The 18,809-nt window shown below is 34.4% G+C and overlaps 1 protein-coding gene across 8 annotated transcripts in view; it reads right to left on the bottom strand.

Annotated features, from left to right (window-relative positions):
- Positions 1-18,809, bottom strand: part of LOC128175386 (uncharacterized) — a 58,738-nt gene that overhangs the window by 25,890 nt on the left and 14,039 nt on the right. For 4 of the 8 annotated variants that reach the window (XR_008242679.1, XM_052840960.1, XM_052841009.1 and 1 more), the window contains exons 11-32: positions 18,598-18,711; positions 17,610-17,723; positions 17,293-17,406; positions 14,642-14,755; positions 14,401-14,514; positions 13,967-14,080; positions 13,723-13,836; positions 12,200-12,313; positions 11,957-12,070; positions 11,474-11,587; positions 11,212-11,325; positions 10,864-10,977; positions 8,364-8,508; positions 7,789-7,970; positions 7,429-7,573; positions 6,613-6,791; positions 4,611-6,398; positions 3,527-3,671; positions 3,022-3,200; positions 1,738-2,715; positions 656-800; positions 138-316 (exon numbers count right to left, since the gene is read on the bottom strand). Coding sequence is in view for 7 of the 8 variants with exons in the window: in XM_052840960.1 (XP_052696920.1) it covers positions 138-316; positions 656-800; positions 1,738-2,715; positions 3,022-3,200; positions 3,527-3,671; positions 4,611-6,398; positions 6,613-6,791; positions 7,429-7,573; positions 7,789-7,970; positions 8,364-8,508; positions 10,864-10,977; positions 11,212-11,325; positions 11,474-11,587; positions 11,957-12,070; positions 12,200-12,313; positions 13,723-13,836; positions 13,967-14,080; positions 14,401-14,514; positions 14,642-14,755; positions 17,293-17,406; positions 17,610-17,723; positions 18,598-18,711 (5,433 nt within the window). In the remaining variant the exon portion in view is untranslated. The remainder of the gene's footprint in view (positions 1-137; positions 317-655; positions 801-1,737; positions 2,716-3,021; positions 3,201-3,526; positions 3,672-4,610; positions 6,399-6,612; positions 6,792-7,428; positions 7,574-7,788; positions 7,971-8,363; positions 8,509-10,863; positions 10,978-11,211; positions 11,326-11,473; positions 11,588-11,956; positions 12,071-12,199; positions 12,314-13,722; positions 13,837-13,966; positions 14,081-14,400; positions 14,515-14,641; positions 14,756-17,292; positions 17,407-17,609; positions 17,724-18,597; positions 18,712-18,809) is intronic. The other 4 variants (XM_052840991.1, XM_052841001.1, XM_052840971.1 and 1 more) reach the window with 4 other exon arrangements.

Below are 18,809 nucleotides of genomic sequence, written 5' to 3'. Positions count from 1 at the left end.
AGCTACCTATGTGGTTTTAACTAAACCCTCTTTTTACGACTGATTTGAAGCAAAGCAGGACTATTACGAGGTACATACAATGTATGGGTAAATGTATCATTATATTGTGATAAATTTTATAAATAAAATTTTCTTACTAATGGGCGGTAAGCATTTGATTGATAAATCTTCGGAATGGCCACAATTGTGCAACCCCCATCCGTTATGGTTACACTCTTCAATTCTTGCTTCAGATCCAACACATCGAACATTGTCCATCCAGATACGACCTGATCCTTGTCCATTTCTTGCACAACAATAGGCTTCAGATGCATTCCTATATAAATTTTTTTGAAAACCGTTTCTGAATTATTTCTTTATTCCATAACGATTCTGAGATACATGTAAATGAACCAATGGTTACATTAATCGTTTATGATATGTTTTGAATCATTATTTAATTTAGTATATCAAAAACAACTGCTAGTAGTTATAGAATATCCCCTAAAAGCAATATATAATCCAAAAAAGGAAATCTTTGAGACATTTACTGTTTTACAGATTTTTCTTACTTTCTTTTCATTTTTTGAAATCTGAAAATGAATATAATCTAATATATTTGTGTAAATGAACAAATCTGAAATAGTTAAAACAAAGTTCATAGCAAGAACCATACGAAGGCAGACCCAAGGAACGGCACACAACAGCAGCAATTCCATCAACACCCCCGTCATCACAAACGGTTCCCCATTCCCCATTGTAAAATACTTCTAATCGCCCCTCATATTCGTTTGATCCTCCAACAAGTCGGACGGTATTACCTGAATAGAGAGCAAATTGTTTCATGTGATGAAATTTACAGCACCAAAGTAATATATTTCCTATTCGGAATGATCATTGATATCTAACTACAAAGTATAATACTTTGATGTAATACATGCATGATGGCAATATACATCCGTCTATTTGTATGATCAGTGTATATATGATAAATAATGTGTGCTCATTTTGCTTCTATAAATGATAAGGTTCCAATCATCATATTTATCACGTACAACTTGTAACCAAACATTTGACATCAGAATATATTTACGCTAATAAAATTGGTAAAGTAGACAGACAAATAAACTCGAACTTATAGTCTGTCCCAAGTTATTGCTTTTGTAACTTTTTGATGATTTTTAATCAAAATACACATACCTATGAAGGATATACAGTTGAAATTGATAAAGGGAAAATATCCAAGATATCTTCATTGACACATGATAATTTTTCACTCATAAAAGTTAAAAGGGTAAACCCCATAGGCTTTCTATTTTGGGGTTGTGTATTGACGCCTGAGGCGGTAGAGGGGGCATTTCAAAACAGATAATCTTGACATTTTTTATGTCAGTGGATGAATAATTTTCTGCACAAAGGTATTTATGATTATCGAATTATCACTCAATGGTACAGGCAAAAACTCGGGACGGAGTAGAGAAACCCGGAATAAATTTTCGGTTAAGGTTATATGTATATTTTATGTAAGATTATATGTAAGATATCTGTATGTACAGCTGCTTCTTGTTATCGATCGATATCAAAAGTGAATTCTGAAGGTCATACGAGTTAATCTTAAAATAGAATTAATCTTATCATAGAAGACAAGTCTGAATCAAGAACTGGTTTGGCTCAATATGCAACGCAGTGGTCTTAAACTAAACAACGTGATCGTTAACAATCTGAAGGAGAACAAAAATCTAGAACAGTAAGAATTACTTGTCGTTCCCAAAGTAGTAGGAGCACTTTGAGAAACTGTTGTTGTAGTCGTAGTTGGAGCTCTTGTTGTTGTGGTTGTAGTTGGAGCCTCCGTTGTTGTGGTTGTAGTTGAAGCTTCTGTTGTTGTGGTCGTAATTGGAGCTTCTGTTGTTGTGGTTGTAGTTGGAGCTCTTGTTGTTGTGGATGTAGTTGGAGGACTTGATGTTGTGGTCGTAGTTGGAGCTCTTGTTGTTATGGTTGTTGTTGGAGCCTCCGTTGTTGTGGTTGTAGTTGGAGCTTCTGTTGTTGTGGTCGTAGTTTGAGCTTCTGTTGTTGTGGTTGTAGTTGGAGCTTCTGTTGTTGTGGTCGTAGTTGGAGCTCTTGTTGTTGTGGTTGTAGTTGGAGCCTCCGTTGTTGTGGTTGAAGTTGGAGCTTTTGTTGTTGTGGTTGTAGTTGGAGCTTCTGTTGTTGTGGTCGTAGTTGGAGCTCTTGTTGTTGTGGATGTAGTTGGAGGGCTTGATGTTGTGGACGTAGTTGGAGCTTCTGTTGTTGTGGTTGTAGTTGGAGCTTCTGTTTGTGAGGTCGTGGTTGGAGCTCTTGTTGTTGTGGTTGTAGTAGGAGCTTCTGTTGTTGTGGTCGTAGTTGGAGCGTCTGTTGTTGTGGTTGTAGTTGGAGCTTCTGTTGTTGTGGTTGTAGTTGGAGCTTCTGTTGTTGTGGTTGTTGTTGGAGCTCTTGTTGTTGTGGTCGTAGTTGGAGCTCTTGTTGTTGTGGTTGTAGTTGGAGCCTCCGTTGTTGTGGTTGTAGTTTGAGCTTTTGTTGTTGTGGTCGTAGTTGGAGCTTCTGTTGTTGTGGTCGTTGTTGGAGCTCTTGTTGTTGTGGTCGTAGTTGGAGCTTCTGTTGTTGTGGTCGTTGTTGGAGCTCTTGTTGTTGTGGTCGTCATTGGAGCTCTTGCTGTTGTGGATGTATTTTGAGCTGTTGTTGATAATATTGTACTGGTTGCTACTCAATTATTTACAAAGTTTGTTTTAATATATATAAGAAAAAAAATGTTTGATTACTTAAGTATTTCACTGAAATTTAGTGATATTAAACAAATGTTATAAACCATTCACTTTTAATACACAAATACAGGATGAATTATAGCGCTTGCTTCGTTATTTCAGAATGTCACTCCAGCTACTAATTGGTTTTAAACCCCTTTTTACGATTGATTTGACGCAACGCAGGATTTTTACGAGGTACCCACAATGAACGGGTAAATGAATCATTAGATTGTGATAAATCTTATAAATAAAATTTTCTTACTAAAGGACGGTAAACATTGTATTGATAAATCTTCAAAATGGCCACAATTGTGCAATCCCCAGCCCATATGGTGACACTCTTCAATTCTTGCTTCAGATCCAACACATTGAACATTGTCCATCCAGATACGACCTGATCCTTGTCCATATCTTGCACAACAATAGGCTTCAGATGTATTCCTGAATATTTTGAAAACCGTTTCTGAATTATTTCTTTATTCCTTAACGATTCTCAGATACATGTAAATGAACCAATATTAACATTAATCGTATATGATATGTTTTGAATATTCTTTAATCTAGTATATCAATTAAAAACAACTGCTAGTAGTTATAGAAAATCCCCCAAAACAATACATAATCCAAAAAAGGAAATCTGATAGACAGCAACTGTTTTACAGATTATTCATATTTTCTTTTCATTTTTTCAAATTTGAAAATGAATTTGATCTAATTAATAATCAAATCTCAAAAAATTAAAACAAAGTTTATAACAAGAACCCTACCAAGGCAGACCTAAGGAACGGCACACAACAGCAGCAATTCCATCAACACCCCCGTCATCACAAACGGTTCCCCATTCCCCATTGTAAAATACTTCTAATCGCCCCTCATATTCGTTTGATCCTCCAACAAGTCGGACGGTATTACCTGAATAGAGAGCAAATTGTTTCATGTGATGAATTTTACAGCACCAAAGTAATTCATTTCCAATTCGGAATGATTATTGATATCTAATTACAAAATATAATGCCTTGATGTAATACATGCATGATGGCAATATACATCCGTCTATTTGTATGATCAGTGTATATATGATAAATAATGTGTGCTCATTTTGCTTCTATAAATGATAAGGTTCCAATCATCATATTTATCACGTACAACTTGTAACCAAACATTTGACATCAGAATACATTTACGCTAATAAAATTGGTAAAGTAGACAGACAAATAAACTCGAACCTATAGTCTGTCTCATGTTATTACTTTTATAACTTTTTGATGATTTTTAATTCAAATACACATACCTATGAAGGAAATACAGTTGAAATTAATAAAGGGAAAATATCTAAGATATCTTCTTGACAAATGATAATTTTTCACTCATAAAAGTTAACAGGTTAAACCCCATAGACTTTCTATTCTTGGATTGTATATTGATGCTTGGGGTGGAAGAGGGGGCATTTCAAAACAGATAATCTTGAAATTTTTTATATTAGTAGATGAATGAAGTTTTGCACAAAGGTATTTTTGTTTATCAAAATATCAATCAATGGTAGAGGCAAAAATTCGGGACGGAGTATGGAAACCCGAAATAAAAATTTTCAGTTAAGGTGATATGTTTATTATTTGTAAGATTATATGTAAGATATCTGTATGTACAGCTGCTTCTTGTTATCGATCGATATCAAAAGTGAATTATGAAAGTCATACGAGTTAACCTTAGCATAGAATTTATCTTATCATAGCAAGACAAGTCTGAATCAAGACCTGGTTTGGCTCAATATGCCAGGCAGAGGTCTAAAACTTAACAACGTGATCGTTAACAATCTGAAGGAGAACACAAATCTAGAACAGTTAAAATTACTTGTCGTTCCCAAAGTGGTAGGAACATTTTGTGATACTGTTGTTGTAGACGTAGTTGGTGCTCTTGCTATAGTGGTCGTAGTTAGAGCTCTTGTTGTCATGGTCGTAGTTGGAGCTCTTGTTGTTATGGTCGTAGTTGGAGCTCTTGTTGTCGTGGTCGTAGTTGGAGCCCTTGTTGTTATGGTCGTAGTTGGAACTTCTGTTGTTGTTGTTGTAGTTGGAACCTCCGTTGTTGTGGTTGTAGTTGGAGCTCTTGTTGTTTTGATTGTAGTTGGACCGTCTGTTGTTGTCGTCTTAGTTGGAGCTTCTGTTGTTGTTGTTGTAGTTGGAGCTCTTGTTGTTGTGGTTGGTGTTGTAGCTTTTGTTGTTGTGGTTGTAGTTGGAGCTTCCGTTGTTGTTGTTGTAGTTGGAGCTTCCGTTGTTGTGGTTGTAGTTGGAGCTCTTGTTGTTTTGATTGTAGTTGGACCGTCTGTTGTTGTAGTCGTAGTTGGAGCTTCTGTTGTTGTTGTTGTAGTTGGAGATTTCGTTGTTGTGGTTGGTGATGTAGCTTCCGTTATTGTGGTCGTAGTTGGAGCTCTTGTTGTTGTGGTTGTAGTTGGAGATTCCGTTGTTGTGGTTGTAGTTGGAGCTTCTGTTATTGTGGTCATAGTTGGTGCTTCCGATGTAATGGTTGTAGTTGGAGCTTCTGTTGTTGTGGTTGTAGTTTGAGGTCTTGTTGTTGTGGTTGTAGTTGGAGCTCTTGTTGTTGTGGTTGTAGTTGGAGCTTCTGTTGTGGTGGTTATAATTTGAGCTTCAGTTGTTGTGGTCATAGTTGTAGCTTCCGTTATTGTGGTTGTAGTTGGAGCTCTTGTTGTTATGGTTGCAGTTTGAGCTTCCGTTGTTGTGGTTGTAGTTGGTGCTTCCGTTGTGATGGTCGTAGTTGGAGCTTCAGTTGTTGTGGTCGTAGTTGGAGCTCTTGTTGTGATGGTTGTAGTTGGAGCTTCTGTTGTTGTAGTTGTAGTTGGAGCTGATGTTGTGGTTGTAGTTGGAGCCGTTGTTGTAGTTGTAGTTGGAGCACTTGTCGTTTTAGTTGTAGTTGGAGCTCTTGTTGTTGTGGTCGTAGTTGGAGTTCTTGTTGTTGTGGTCGTAGTTGGAGCTTCTGTTGTTGTTATAATCGAAGTTGGAGCTTTTGTCGTTGTGGTCGTAGTTTGAGCGCTTTTTGTTGTGGTTGTAGTTGGAACTCTTGTTGGTGAGGTCGTAGTTGGAGCTTCCGTTGTTGTAGTTGTAGTTTTAGTTGGAGTTTCCGTTGTTGCTTGCTGTTCTGTTGTTGATTTTGTGGTTAAGTGTTTTGTAGTTAATTGCTCAGTTGTTAATAGTTTAGTTGTTGTAGTTGTTGAAAGTCGCTCAGGTGTTTGAGTTGATGCTAGAATTGCAGTTGTTGTTTGTTGTTCTTTTGGTAATGTTGTGGTTGGTTCTTCAGTGGGTAAAATAGTAATCTGCTGTTCAGTCGTTGGCGAATCAGCTGATGGGATTTTGTTTGATTGTTCAGTTGTTTTGATTGTTGATGGTTGTTCAGTCATTGAAGTTGCTGGATTTTCAGTGGTATCATATTCATTATATTTAGTGTTATATGCGGAAGTTGTTGTTAATTGTTCGTTTGCTGTTTGATCAGTGACTAAATCTGTTTGTGACTGTTCACTGCTGTTTGTAATGCTGTGTACTGTAGTTGAGCTTTGGATATGTTGTCCATTTGCTGTTCGCGGCGTCGTAGAATTTTTAGGACAAGGGGTTGTTGTAGTTTCTACACTCACTTTAGATTAAAGAAATAATACAATGCATTTATTACAATATAGTTTTTGTTATTTTCTTCAATATTTTTAAAATCAGACATTTTGAAAAAAGTGTTCAGAAAATAGTATTAAAATTTAAGTGATAAATTTTACCTCAAATGTATTTTAAGCAGATTGAACATAAATTTTATAAACCGTATAATAAAGAAATAAATTAAGATGAGTGATTTTTACCTTCTGGTGGCGAACATCTGACCGCCACATCCTCTACATGATTACAATTATGAATGGTCCATCCCCGATGCTTGCAAACTCCTATATCGGTTTCTGTTCCTAAACAATCAACATCGTCCAACAAGATTGGTCCATTTCCAAAACCGAACGTAGAACAGCTCATAGAAATTGCGTTACGCCTACCACAAAAATAAAAGATTATCTTTTTAAAACAATTATTGAAATTAAAGCTAGCATATATGATACAGTTATTGCTGTTTTTGGGGTCAATACGATGATTTAGATACCCGAGAAGTACAATATTTACCGTACCGAGCCGGAGGTGAGGTGAATATGTAATGTACTTCTAGGGTAGCTAAATCATCGTATTGATCGAAAAAAAACCTAGCAATAATATCTTACTTATGATTCAGCGATGAATTGATACAGACATATATTAAATTGAGTGTTATAAAGCAACGTTTTAGTTTGAAGCCATAGCCGAACCTATTGAACTCGTCACTGGACGGTCTATTTTTTAAGTCCAATGTAGAGAAAATTAAATGTTATATTAACCTCATAGGTCACGTGCAGGTGAATATAACGTTCTGTTTTTCAAGATAGTTGGATATGAGCCAATCAGAGAACTAGAAATTAATCATATAATAATACTGATTGCTTGGTCTGTGGCAGTCTTATGCTTCTTTAATATCATTCATACCACTGCACATAAATAAGCTTAATTTTTTTTTCTATTACTAAAGGAAAAAAATAAAGTTAAAAAATAGCCAGGACCTTCCAGTCCTTTTCTATGTTAATATTAAATGCCTAACTCACGCTGAAAAGCCCAGAGAATTGCAGACGACAGTTGTATCCTTGTCGTCCCAGTAATCGTCACAAATGGTTCCCCAGACACCATTGTAAAACACCTCAACTCTCCCCTCCAACGGCGTCTGTCCTCCCACAAGTCTTACAGGTGTTCCTGTCAACCGGGTTAAAAAGAAAATGAAACTACAGTTTAAAAAATAACTGCCATACCCATAGTTTATTTAGTTTGGTTGCACTAATACACGCATCGTATAGTTTATTTTGTTTAATATAATTAATTGAAGATTGTCAAAGCACATTTCTTTGGTGTAAATAATTGTTGACGCTGTGTCTGTAAAGAATTTTTTAATTGTTTTGTTGTTGTTGTACCGGTTCCGCTAGGATAACACTGCACTGCTGCATCTTCGTGATTATCACAGTTATGGTTTCCCCAACCAATGTGTTGACAGTGAAAGATATCGCTTTCGGTCCCAAAACACTCAACATTGTCCAGCCATATCTGTGGACCGCCTTTGCCGTAGACTTCACAGCACAAGCCTTTGGCATTTTTTCTGAAAATTACAAAAAGTTCAAAGATAAACAATTAAACCATCCAAAAGTGTCCCAAAAGACAACTCGCACATTTTCACCTAAATTAAGATATATATATCTTTTGACGATTGGTTATAACTGTATACGACATATGTTCAAAAATAGTCAGTTGCAAATTTATTATCAACGTCGGTGATTTTTTTTACCTTAGGTAGCATTCTTATTTTTAACAAGACAGTTTCTTTTCTTTAAGACAATTTTTACATTTATAATATTGAAAAAAAGTGGGTTTGTTTCATTATAAAATCTAAAAATTGCCAATAAATATCAGAAAAACCTGTTTTGAATATATGAGTATATACTTAATGAAAGACAGGTGTTGTTTAGTAAATAATATTCTCTGTGTCTTTTACCTTGAATATCCCAGCATCCCGCAGACCACCGCTGCGTCACGGTCATCCCAGAAGTCATCACATACCGTCCCCCACACCCCCTTATTGTAGATCTCTACCCTACCCTCATGGGGCGTGGCACCATCCACAAGCCGTACTAAGTTCTCTTTTAAAAGAAGCAGAAGATATTACTGTGATAAATGCCTAAAAGAGATAGGATCAAATCGTTTCCAAAGCATTGACACATTTCTGCTAATTGTCATCAATTTTGATTAATAAATTACGAAACACACATTTCTTAAAGGGTACCTGCAGCCCAGCCGATGTGAAACATATGTTAAAGAGTTTATTTACCAAAATTTAATGCAAAAAACCGCATCGAAATCGGTGCAAAAATAACGGAGTTACGCCTCTTCAAAGTGGCTATTTTTACCTGCTTTGGGAAATCTAATCAAGAGGAAACAGAATTAGGCGATAACGAGGCTTCAGCGGAAGTGACGTCACGAGGTCAACGGGAGGGAAATTTCCTTACAAAGTTATACAAATTAAATTCGATTTTTCAGCCAAAATGATCGATATAGGTCTGATGTTTTGACGTATCTTGTTATTTTAAGTATTGTAGATCTAGAAATTTGTATCCGTTATTATTTAATTACAATCAGATTTCTTTTTTAAGGATTTTAAAAGTTGTTATTCTCGTCGCCTTTTTACCGATGAATACGATATCTTAAAACGCTTACATGGGCTGATTTATGTTCATTATTCATTTTTTGATTACATAATATCTTTCACACACGAGTGATCCGAGACAATGACACAGGTAAACAGGTAAACTAACGAAGCCACTGCTCCAGACACACGTGTATCTGGGGTATGTATACACAAGGTACACGAGTCTGGTGAACAAAGAGAGAGTTTCACACCTCTAGACTGGTAAATTGATTTGTGTATAATTAGCTTCTCAATTGTTAAAAGATAAAACAGAAAAATAAATAAGACTGTGTAAAATCAAGCATTCGTCAGTTAAAACGTGTATAGTCCGTCAATCAGTGATTAAAGAATCATGCATGATACTATTAAATAGTAAAACTAATGTTCGAAGTAAATGCCTTTATTGTTACTTATCTAATCACTTTAATAATGACCAAAGTTACAATTCATCAAAGGATGTAAATAAATGTAAAATTAAATTCCATTATCGTATTTTTAAAAGAATATGAGACAGACTTAATCATGCAGCCATCTTGGACTTTCGCCTTGATCCGTTAATAATCCCGTGTGTGTTTGTTAAAGAATGCACACTATTTTGATTTTTATTGATCCGATATCAATATTATTGAATAATCAGGAGACATCATTTGTAATTTTATGCCTTATACGAGGAATAGACCCCGAGTTACCTTTTACGAAATATCATTATGTATTATCAATATTATTAATCAGTTAATAATGTCACTGAGAAATCATTCGAAAGAATGACAATATTAACAAAATATGTTTCTTATAACAATAATGCTTTGAATAATTGTCATTTTGCTACATATGGTGTGCATTTATATGTAAAATGTGTTACACATTTGACGAAATTCATGAAGCAAACAATTATCCGAATTCGGCATTTTTGTTCGATAAAATACAGGTTAAACTCAAACAACAGTATAATTAGTCATCCAGGGTTGATAAGGAAATAAAACAACAGAAAAAATTGTTCATATATTGATATAACAATGCAAGAAAACGAACAGTTTTCATACGATATTCCTGTTTCTCATACAGCGGCGTTGACCCCGTGACGTCACCGTTCATCTCGCGCCAAATCGGCTTGATTCAAAACTCGTTCAGGTGTGAAATTGGGGTTTCCCCAAATATCTCGAAAACTACTTAAGCGATCGCTGTAAAATTTTCAGGATGATGTTTTCACACATAGATCTCCATTATATCAAAAATTGACCGGCATTGCAGGTACCCTTTAAATAAAATGTCCGGATAGGGCCGAATAGCACGTTAATAATGAGTTTCGTCATACAACTCGCCGTTCTACCGACTCAATTAAACGCACAACACACCGTCTCGCCAACATATCTTCTCTGTCACTCTGTAACCCAACTTTCTGCCGCGCTGTCATAAATTCAGAGTGTTATCGCACTGGCGTGTTGTGTGACAGCGCAACGGCGAGTTCTGCAAAGTTACGTTAGCAAGTCGGGGTGTTGGGTGATAGCACAAACGCAACTTGTGTGTAATTGCTATTATAGCACTTGTGTTGCGCGATATTTTGTTGGCGCGACGGTGTGTTTTGCAAACATGTTCAAAAGTTCAAAATTATTGATACCGTAAGTTTTTGTGATGTGGCAGCGTGGTAGTTTTTCTCTACATTTTGTTTGACCTTTTGCAAATTGCCTTATAATTGAATAATTAATATCGAATTTATTAAGCTTTAGGTCTATTGAAGTAAAGTTAAAATCTAGATAACTTTTTTCACAAACAATTGTTACATAATGATATATTAGAATGTGGTCCTTACTTTCAGTGCAGTTATCACCGTAGTATCCTGGAGAACACTGACAGGAGAACTCATCGATACCATCTATACATGTAGCGTTGTTTTTACATGGAACAGACTCACAATCGTCAATATCTAAAATAAGGGGAAAAACTATTACGTTGGTTAAGCAGTGAATATAGTCAGCACATTGTTAATATGACGCAAAGTCGACAAAACAGGGATATCAAAAGACTAGAGACTTTTAATTGAGAAAAACATTCTAAATCAAAATATCACTTCATTTTAAAACCATAAAATAAAACGCTCAGTTTTTATTCAACATTGCACCACTGTCATTTTGTCTGTAACATTTACTTAGATACCAACCAGTAGAACAGTTGACGTCAGTATATCCTCTAGGACAATGACAAATGTATCCGCTGATGACGTCAGAACAGGTGGCGTTATTTTCACAGGGATCGTCCCTGCATCGTATGTAGCCTTCAAAAGAGTGAACAGTAAAGTAAAGATTAACTGTAGAAAACATGATTTATTTATTTTCAATATTACATGTAGCTTTGCATATTACTGACGTAAAAATTGCATAACTGAAACAAATCTGTGATCAAAGGGCTGCATATCTACATACGGTTTTCACAACGGGGTCCATAATGGTCTATATCACACAGACACGAGAAGGAGCTGATGCCGTCTGTGCAGGTCCCAGAATTTAGACACGGATCGGAAGCGCATTCATCAATGTCTGAGAAAAACGATATACATGTATACATGTGTATATTTTCTAACTGAATATGTATAGGCATTTAAAACTATCAGATCAGTGGATAAAGATATTTTCTTTAAATGGATTGTATCATAATATGAAGATGAAAACGGATGGAAATATTTTTGGTTTGTGTCAAATAGAAAAAAAATTAAGACAGTCGAAACTATCAATCAACCTGAGCCGATCACCGATACTTAAATATTGATTGTAAGGTTTTTATGTTTTACTAGTATAGCAATTTGTATCGTTTTTGTTATTCTTTTTTTTTTTGTCATTGTTGTTTTTTGAGTTGTGACAAATTGTTAATTCTTTATCTACGTATGTACCAACTTTTTGAGTACATACCAGTGGAACAGTTGACGTCACTATATCCCATAGGACAGAGACACCGGTATCCACCTATGACGTCAGAACACGTGGCGTTGTTTTCGCATGGAGCATCTCTACATCTTGTGTAGCCTGGAAAACCACAACAGAATTATCAGGGTCATTCTCTCGAATTTTGGCTCCTAACGTCCTGGTTATGATGAATTGCTTTAAACAGTTTTTATTTACCGTAAGACAGTTAACATAGGCTTTTCTACGTACGGTTTTTGCATAGAGGTCCAAAATGGTCCATGTCACACAAACAAGAGAATGAGTTGATGCCATCAATGCAGGTCCCGGAATTTTGGCAAGGATTGGAAATGCATTCATTTATATCTATAAAGAAATAAACTATATTTTTCGTGGCGTGGGATAATATATAGGAAAACTTTAATAGAAGTAGCTTACGTCAAGATTGTGAAAGATTACATTTACACAACTACAAGAGATACGTCTGTTGCAAATTGCGCACTTGGAACAAAAATGAAGGAACTTGATCCCAATTATTCCATTAAAATAAATTTAAAAACTGTAGAAAACTTTTTCTAATATAAACATGATTTAATTAGGATGCCATTCTATTTAACACGAAGTTACGTGTTATCACCACAATCTTTTGACGATGACGATTACGATGGATCGTAGTATATAAAGAACGTGTGTTGGGTCATGTTTAAAGGTGGTTTATAACAAGATTAGGATGCTTAAGTAATAAAAGACTAATAATGCGATCAATAATTTTTTAACATAATGCTTTACTGGTCTAAAACTAATGTAAGGGTCGATAAGATTTTTAAAATAAAAAGTCCAAGAATTTAGACATGGATCGGAAGTGCATTCATCAATGTCTGAGAAAAACGATGTACATGTGTATATTTGCATATCCATTGTTCTTTACCACTGTAAGCCCATACGGAGGAGCTGCAATTATTTCTCTATAATCGCAATTGCTCTGTCAGTATACTATGACGTCATAAAGGTGTAACGTTATATATACTTTTCCATGACGTTATAGATTTAAACCACTATACGATACATCATGTGTTTTTCTCCAACTCCATTAAAATTGACGTATTTACATGTAATATTAAAACATGTTTTTGATAACATTTTAAAGGAATTTCTGTTATAACATATCACTGATTCTATGTAAATTAAAAAGATACATTACAGTCTGAATGTTTACTTTTGATAATAGCTAAATGTCAAGGTCTAGGCTAATACAAGGTATTTGCGAGTGGTAAAATGCAAATATAAGTAATAAACAACGATTATTTAGTGAACATGGCGTTATGAATAGCAACTGCTCTGCTGGCATATTTTCCATGATGCGCTAGCGCGCATCATGGAATATGCCAACAGAGCAATTGCTTTTCATAACGCCATGTTCACATAATAACGTTGTTTATTTCTTAAATATTTTCTAACTGAAGATGTAAAGACACTTAACACTATCAGATCGGTGGATAAAGAAATTAAAAAAATAAACGGATGGTATTATAATGAAGATGAATATGGATGGAAATATTTTTGGATTGTCTCAAATAGAAAAATTTAAGACAGCCGAAACTATCAATCAACCTGAGCCGACCGCTAAGACTTCTATCGTTTATAAGGTTTTTTAAAATGTTTTACTGGTATAGCAATTTGTTTTCGTTATTTTTTTTCTTGTCGCAGTTGTTTTTTGAGTTGTGACAAATTGTAAATTCTTTCTTTAAGTATGTACCAATATTTTGAGTACATACCAGTAGAACAGTTGACGTCACTATATCCCATAGGACAGAGACACCAGTATCCACCTATGACGTCAGAACACGTGGCATTGTTTTTGCACGGAGCATCTCTACATCTTGTGTAACCTGGAAAACCACAACAAAATTATCAGGGTCACTCTTTTAACTATATGCTCCCCACTACCTGGTTGTGATGAATTGCTTTAAACAGTTGTTATTAACCGTAAGACAGTAAAACATAGGCTTCTCTACGTACGGTTTTCACATTGAGGTCCATAATGGTCCATATCACACAAACAAGAGAATGAGTTGATGCCATCTACACATGTCCCGGAATTTTGGCATGGATTGGAAATGCATTCATTTATATCTATAAAGAAATAAATTACTTTTTTTTGGGCATATCTAGCTTTTATTTCATAGAAGTCAAGATAAAATTGACTCCAACTTTTGCCTAAAAGTAGAATATTTAATGTCACATCTCAATTTTTTTTGATGTAATTCCTACTTATTTTTACTTTTATATAGGACATCAGATGTATGTCTATTTGTGTGCAGTTTATCATTATCAAATTCCCCATATTTTCAAAAAATGCCATGTAACATAGGTCATAAATAAAATTATTTAAATTTATTTCTGACATTGATTGTTGATATAGTATTTGTCATTTATTTAAACTAGACACCCACCTGTAGAACAGTTGACGTCACTATATCCCATAGGACAGAAACACCGGTATCCACCTATGATGTCAGAACATGTGGCACCATTTTGACAGGGAGCGTCCCTACATCTGGTGTAACCTAGAAAAACAATTGAAAATTTTATAACATTTGACTTTTTGTTTCTTTTGTATGATTTTTTTGGTTTAAAAACAAAATCGTTTTCCTGTTCTGAAATATACCACGAAACATAGGGTATTATACATACGGTTTTCGCATCGAGTTCCATAGTGGTCCACGTCACACGTACAAGAGAATGAATTTATGCCGTCTGTGCAGTTCCCAGAATTTTGACATGGATTGGAAGCGCATTCATTAATATCTATTGAAAGGAAAATTATTTTATTATTTCTTTTATAAAAGACAGTTATTAAACCAAGATATATATATATTACATGCATCAATTAAAAAACTGGACACTTCTTCACCAAAGCAAAACCTAATTAGTTTAATTAACAACAAAAACAAAAGGCCTTAGCTTAAGGGCGACATCGTTCATCTGAGTAACATAAGCTATGAATTTGATCAAATCAACTTCATGGTTCAAATTCAAATTATCTTGACAATAAAAAAGAGTACATTTATGTCTTGTTCTAAAAGATTATTCAAATTTTTCTGCACATATTTATATTTGGTAAACATCTAACCCTTGGTTGTTCTATCTGAAACAAACTTTCACTCAGGTTTCAGCGTTTCTGACCCAAGGTTGATAAGAAGCAGATCAAATTTTTTTTTTCAGTTATTCATAAGTCAAAACTCAAACCCTAGTTGAATCCTCAACCAACCATGGGTATTATGATTTGCCTACACTACCTGAGGATGCTTCCATCCAGCTCAAGTGAATACCAAAACCCTTTTAAAAAGGGGAATAATAGTGAATGTGTCTAAAATATGTTTTTCTCAAGAACTACTACAGCAAGAAGCCAAAAATTTACACCAAAGCTTGTATATATAGTGAAAATTTAAATTGTTAAAATCGTGACCCCCGGACTGAGAGTGGGGCCAAACGAGGGTTTCAAAGTTTGACAAAGAAATATATATGGGAAAAAAATTGAAAATCTCCTCAAGAACTACAATGTTACGATATGTGAAATTACTATGCAAGCAATTACAAATAATTTATTCATCGATTTCAAATTGTGAAATGCGTGACCTCCGATCTTAAACTAGGGCCTAAAGAGGGATTCAAATTTTAACATAGAAATATCGGGAACATTTTAAAAAATCTTCTTCTCAAGAACTACAACGATTAGATTTTTAAGATAACTAAGCAAGCATCTCCAAAAAACTTAGATTCTAAATTGTTAAAACCGTGACTACCGAACTAATACTGGGGCCCAGAGAGGTGTTCAAAGTTTAACACGGATATAAAAGGAGAATATATTTGAAAATCTTTTTCCTAAGAGGTTCAGTGCTACAATATTTTGAGAATACTATGCAAGCGACTTTACATAATGTTGATTCTGAAATCGTGACCCCCGAAATAATACTGGGGTCCCAAAAGGGGTTTAAAGTTTAGGATAGAAGTATATGAGGGAAAATGTTTAAATATCGTCTCATTAACTCGATGCTAAAATTACAGAGAAAACTAAGCAAGCATCTTCCAAAAACGTAGATTCTAAATTGTTAAATCATGAACCCCAAATTAATCCTGAGTCCAAAAAGAGGGGTCCAAAATAAAAATTGAAATATATGGGGAAAATCTTCTTCTCAATAACTACAATTCTACAACTAGTGAGATTATTATGCAAGAAATCTAAGAAAAAGTAGATTAGATTCTAAATTGTTTGAATTGTGACGATATACTATTACGGGGGCCCACAGGGGGTTCAAAGTTTAATTCAAAGTTATATTGGGAAATATTTAAAATCTGCAATAAAATGAGACAAGAAACTTTTGTTCAGGTAAGCGTGATGTGGTCCATGGGTCTCTTGTTTAAAAGAAGTTGTATTTTTACGTAAAAATTTACCTGTACCCCTATCGTGGCCCAACCCTAACCCCGTTTATATGATATAAACAAACTTAAATTTACAATGCCTGGGGATGCTTCCACAAAAAAGCTTTTCTTGCCAAATGTTTTTGTGAGGAAAATTTTCAAAGATTTTCCACTTTTTATTTCTATGTAAAATTAACCTACCTTTATGGCTCCATCCTTCCTCCAGAGATAACTATTTGAACTTTCTTGAGTCTACACTTACTCAGGGTGCTTTCCCGCTATAAGCTTTTAAGGCCGAATGTATATGGTTTTTGATAATATGATTTTGAAGAAAATGAAAAAAAAAATCAATAACACAAAATTATTTCCCCAGCAAACAACCATGGTCCATCGTTTTAACAAATTTGAATTCCTTTTACTTTTGAATGCTTTATGCCAAGATGAGTTAAAATTAACCAGGTGGTTAGTTAGAAGAAGTTAAAAATGTGTTTACAGACGTAAGGAGAGACCCCCAGACAGACGAACGCCGGACAAAAAGTAATCAGAAAACCTAACTTGAACTTGTATTTATTAAACAAAGAAGTTTTCAGTTCATTTGATATCAAATTTTGTAAACCCAAAATTATCTATAGATTCAATTCATACGTGTGCATGTTAATAAATACATATTTCTATCCACATGTTAGCTTTGAAGACGTAGGAATTGAGTTTACTTCAATAACAGAAACTATGATAATCGATCAACCTAAGCTGATCACCTAGAATTCAAACTGTTACTGTATTAGACATTTTTTGGTTTTGTTTCTTTTCTTTTTTAATTTGTTTTCGTCTTAATATCAAAATTCTTCTTTTTGTGAGCTTTTTTTTTTTTGCAACATTTAATTGTAGATGTCGTTGCCTTTCTCTACGAAATATATTGTTACCAGTAGAACAATTGAAGTCACTATATCCAAGGGGACATTGACACCGGTATCCACCTATGACGTCAGAACACGTGGCTCCATTTTGACAAGGAGTGTCGCTACATCTGGTGTAACCTAGAAAACAAATTTAGATTCTAAAATATTTGACTTTCAATTTGTCAATGTGATTCGTTTGTTTCAAAAGCAGTTATTCAGTAAATAGTATTCCAGAAAACAATTGAAAATTTTATAACATTTGACTTTTTGTTTCTTTTGTATGATTTTTTTGGTTAAAAACGAAATCTTTTTTGCCAAGAAACATAGGGTATTTTACATACGGTTTTCGCATAGAGGTCCATAATGGTCCAAGTCACACCTACAAGAGAATGAGTTGATTCCGTCTAAGCAGGTCCCAGAATTTTGACATGGATTAGAAGCGCATTCATTGATATCTAAAATAAAAAAAAAATCAGGTGATTTTTCCAAGTGTAGAGCGAAACAATTTGTTAAGCAGTCTTACTTGCAATTGCTGGTGTCGTGCAATATTGTTACAAATGATATATGGTTGGGCAGTCTATTGACATGCAGGTTTTTTTTAGGAACATTGGTCTTACATGCACTTTATGTATAAAATACCTTAATCTAGAAATACACTAAATCCAATCAACGCTCACTTATTGAATTATCATCACAATCAATATCATTAAAATACTGTACAGAATATAATAAATTAAAAACGTTAACAGCAATTATTCCATGTTTTTCACCTTTTCGCTTAACCGGATTTACATGTATCCAAACAGGGAGACGCGTTTAAATCTTAACCTATGTCACTTATCAAAATTGTAAATACCTATTTTCAGAAAGCTTAATTGTCTCTACTATTTTCAAAATATTCTTGAATAGAATATCTTTGCACACAGATAAAGGAAAAAAAATCATCTAAATAGATAAGATTTTTCCCTACACTGAGAAAAATCTATCTAAAGTTGAAGGTATATTTGATAAGTATTCTAACCACCAAGCCATTTTAAACACATAGAATGTTTGCTTATATATCTGTGCAATGTATTCGATTTCATTTACCGGTATATCAAATACAAATATAATGCATATTAATACGGTTTTCTGTCATTAAGACGAAACTTATAAACATTTTCATTTCTGTCATACAGATTGTGGTTTTTTTAAGAATTTACAATTATAAAATGTGTAATACAGGCACATACTTACTTGAAGAAAGTTTTTGTTTTAAATTTTAGACTCGGTAAATAATTTCATACTAAAACAAGGAACTTTTGAGGGGAAAAACATTGAACAACTCACTAGTGCTGCAGTTCTTGTCAGTGAACCCTTGCTGACAATAACAGAAGTAATCTCCTACCAAATCAGTGCACGATGTACTGTTTATACACGGATGATCACTGCAGCGAACAAAGTCTGCAAAAGTATTATAGAGGAAATAACACTCTAAAAAAACATGTGAACAAACAACATTTGTTTGTGTTTTTTTTTTTGTTCTATCGAAACAGCTTATA

This window comes from Crassostrea angulata, chromosome 1, assembly GCF_025612915.1.
Source record: "Crassostrea angulata isolate pt1a10 chromosome 1, ASM2561291v2, whole genome shotgun sequence".
Classification (NCBI taxonomy): Eukaryota; Metazoa; Mollusca; class Bivalvia; order Ostreida; family Ostreidae; genus Magallana; species Magallana angulata.
This window is presented reverse-complemented; position numbering and strand designations above follow the sequence as displayed.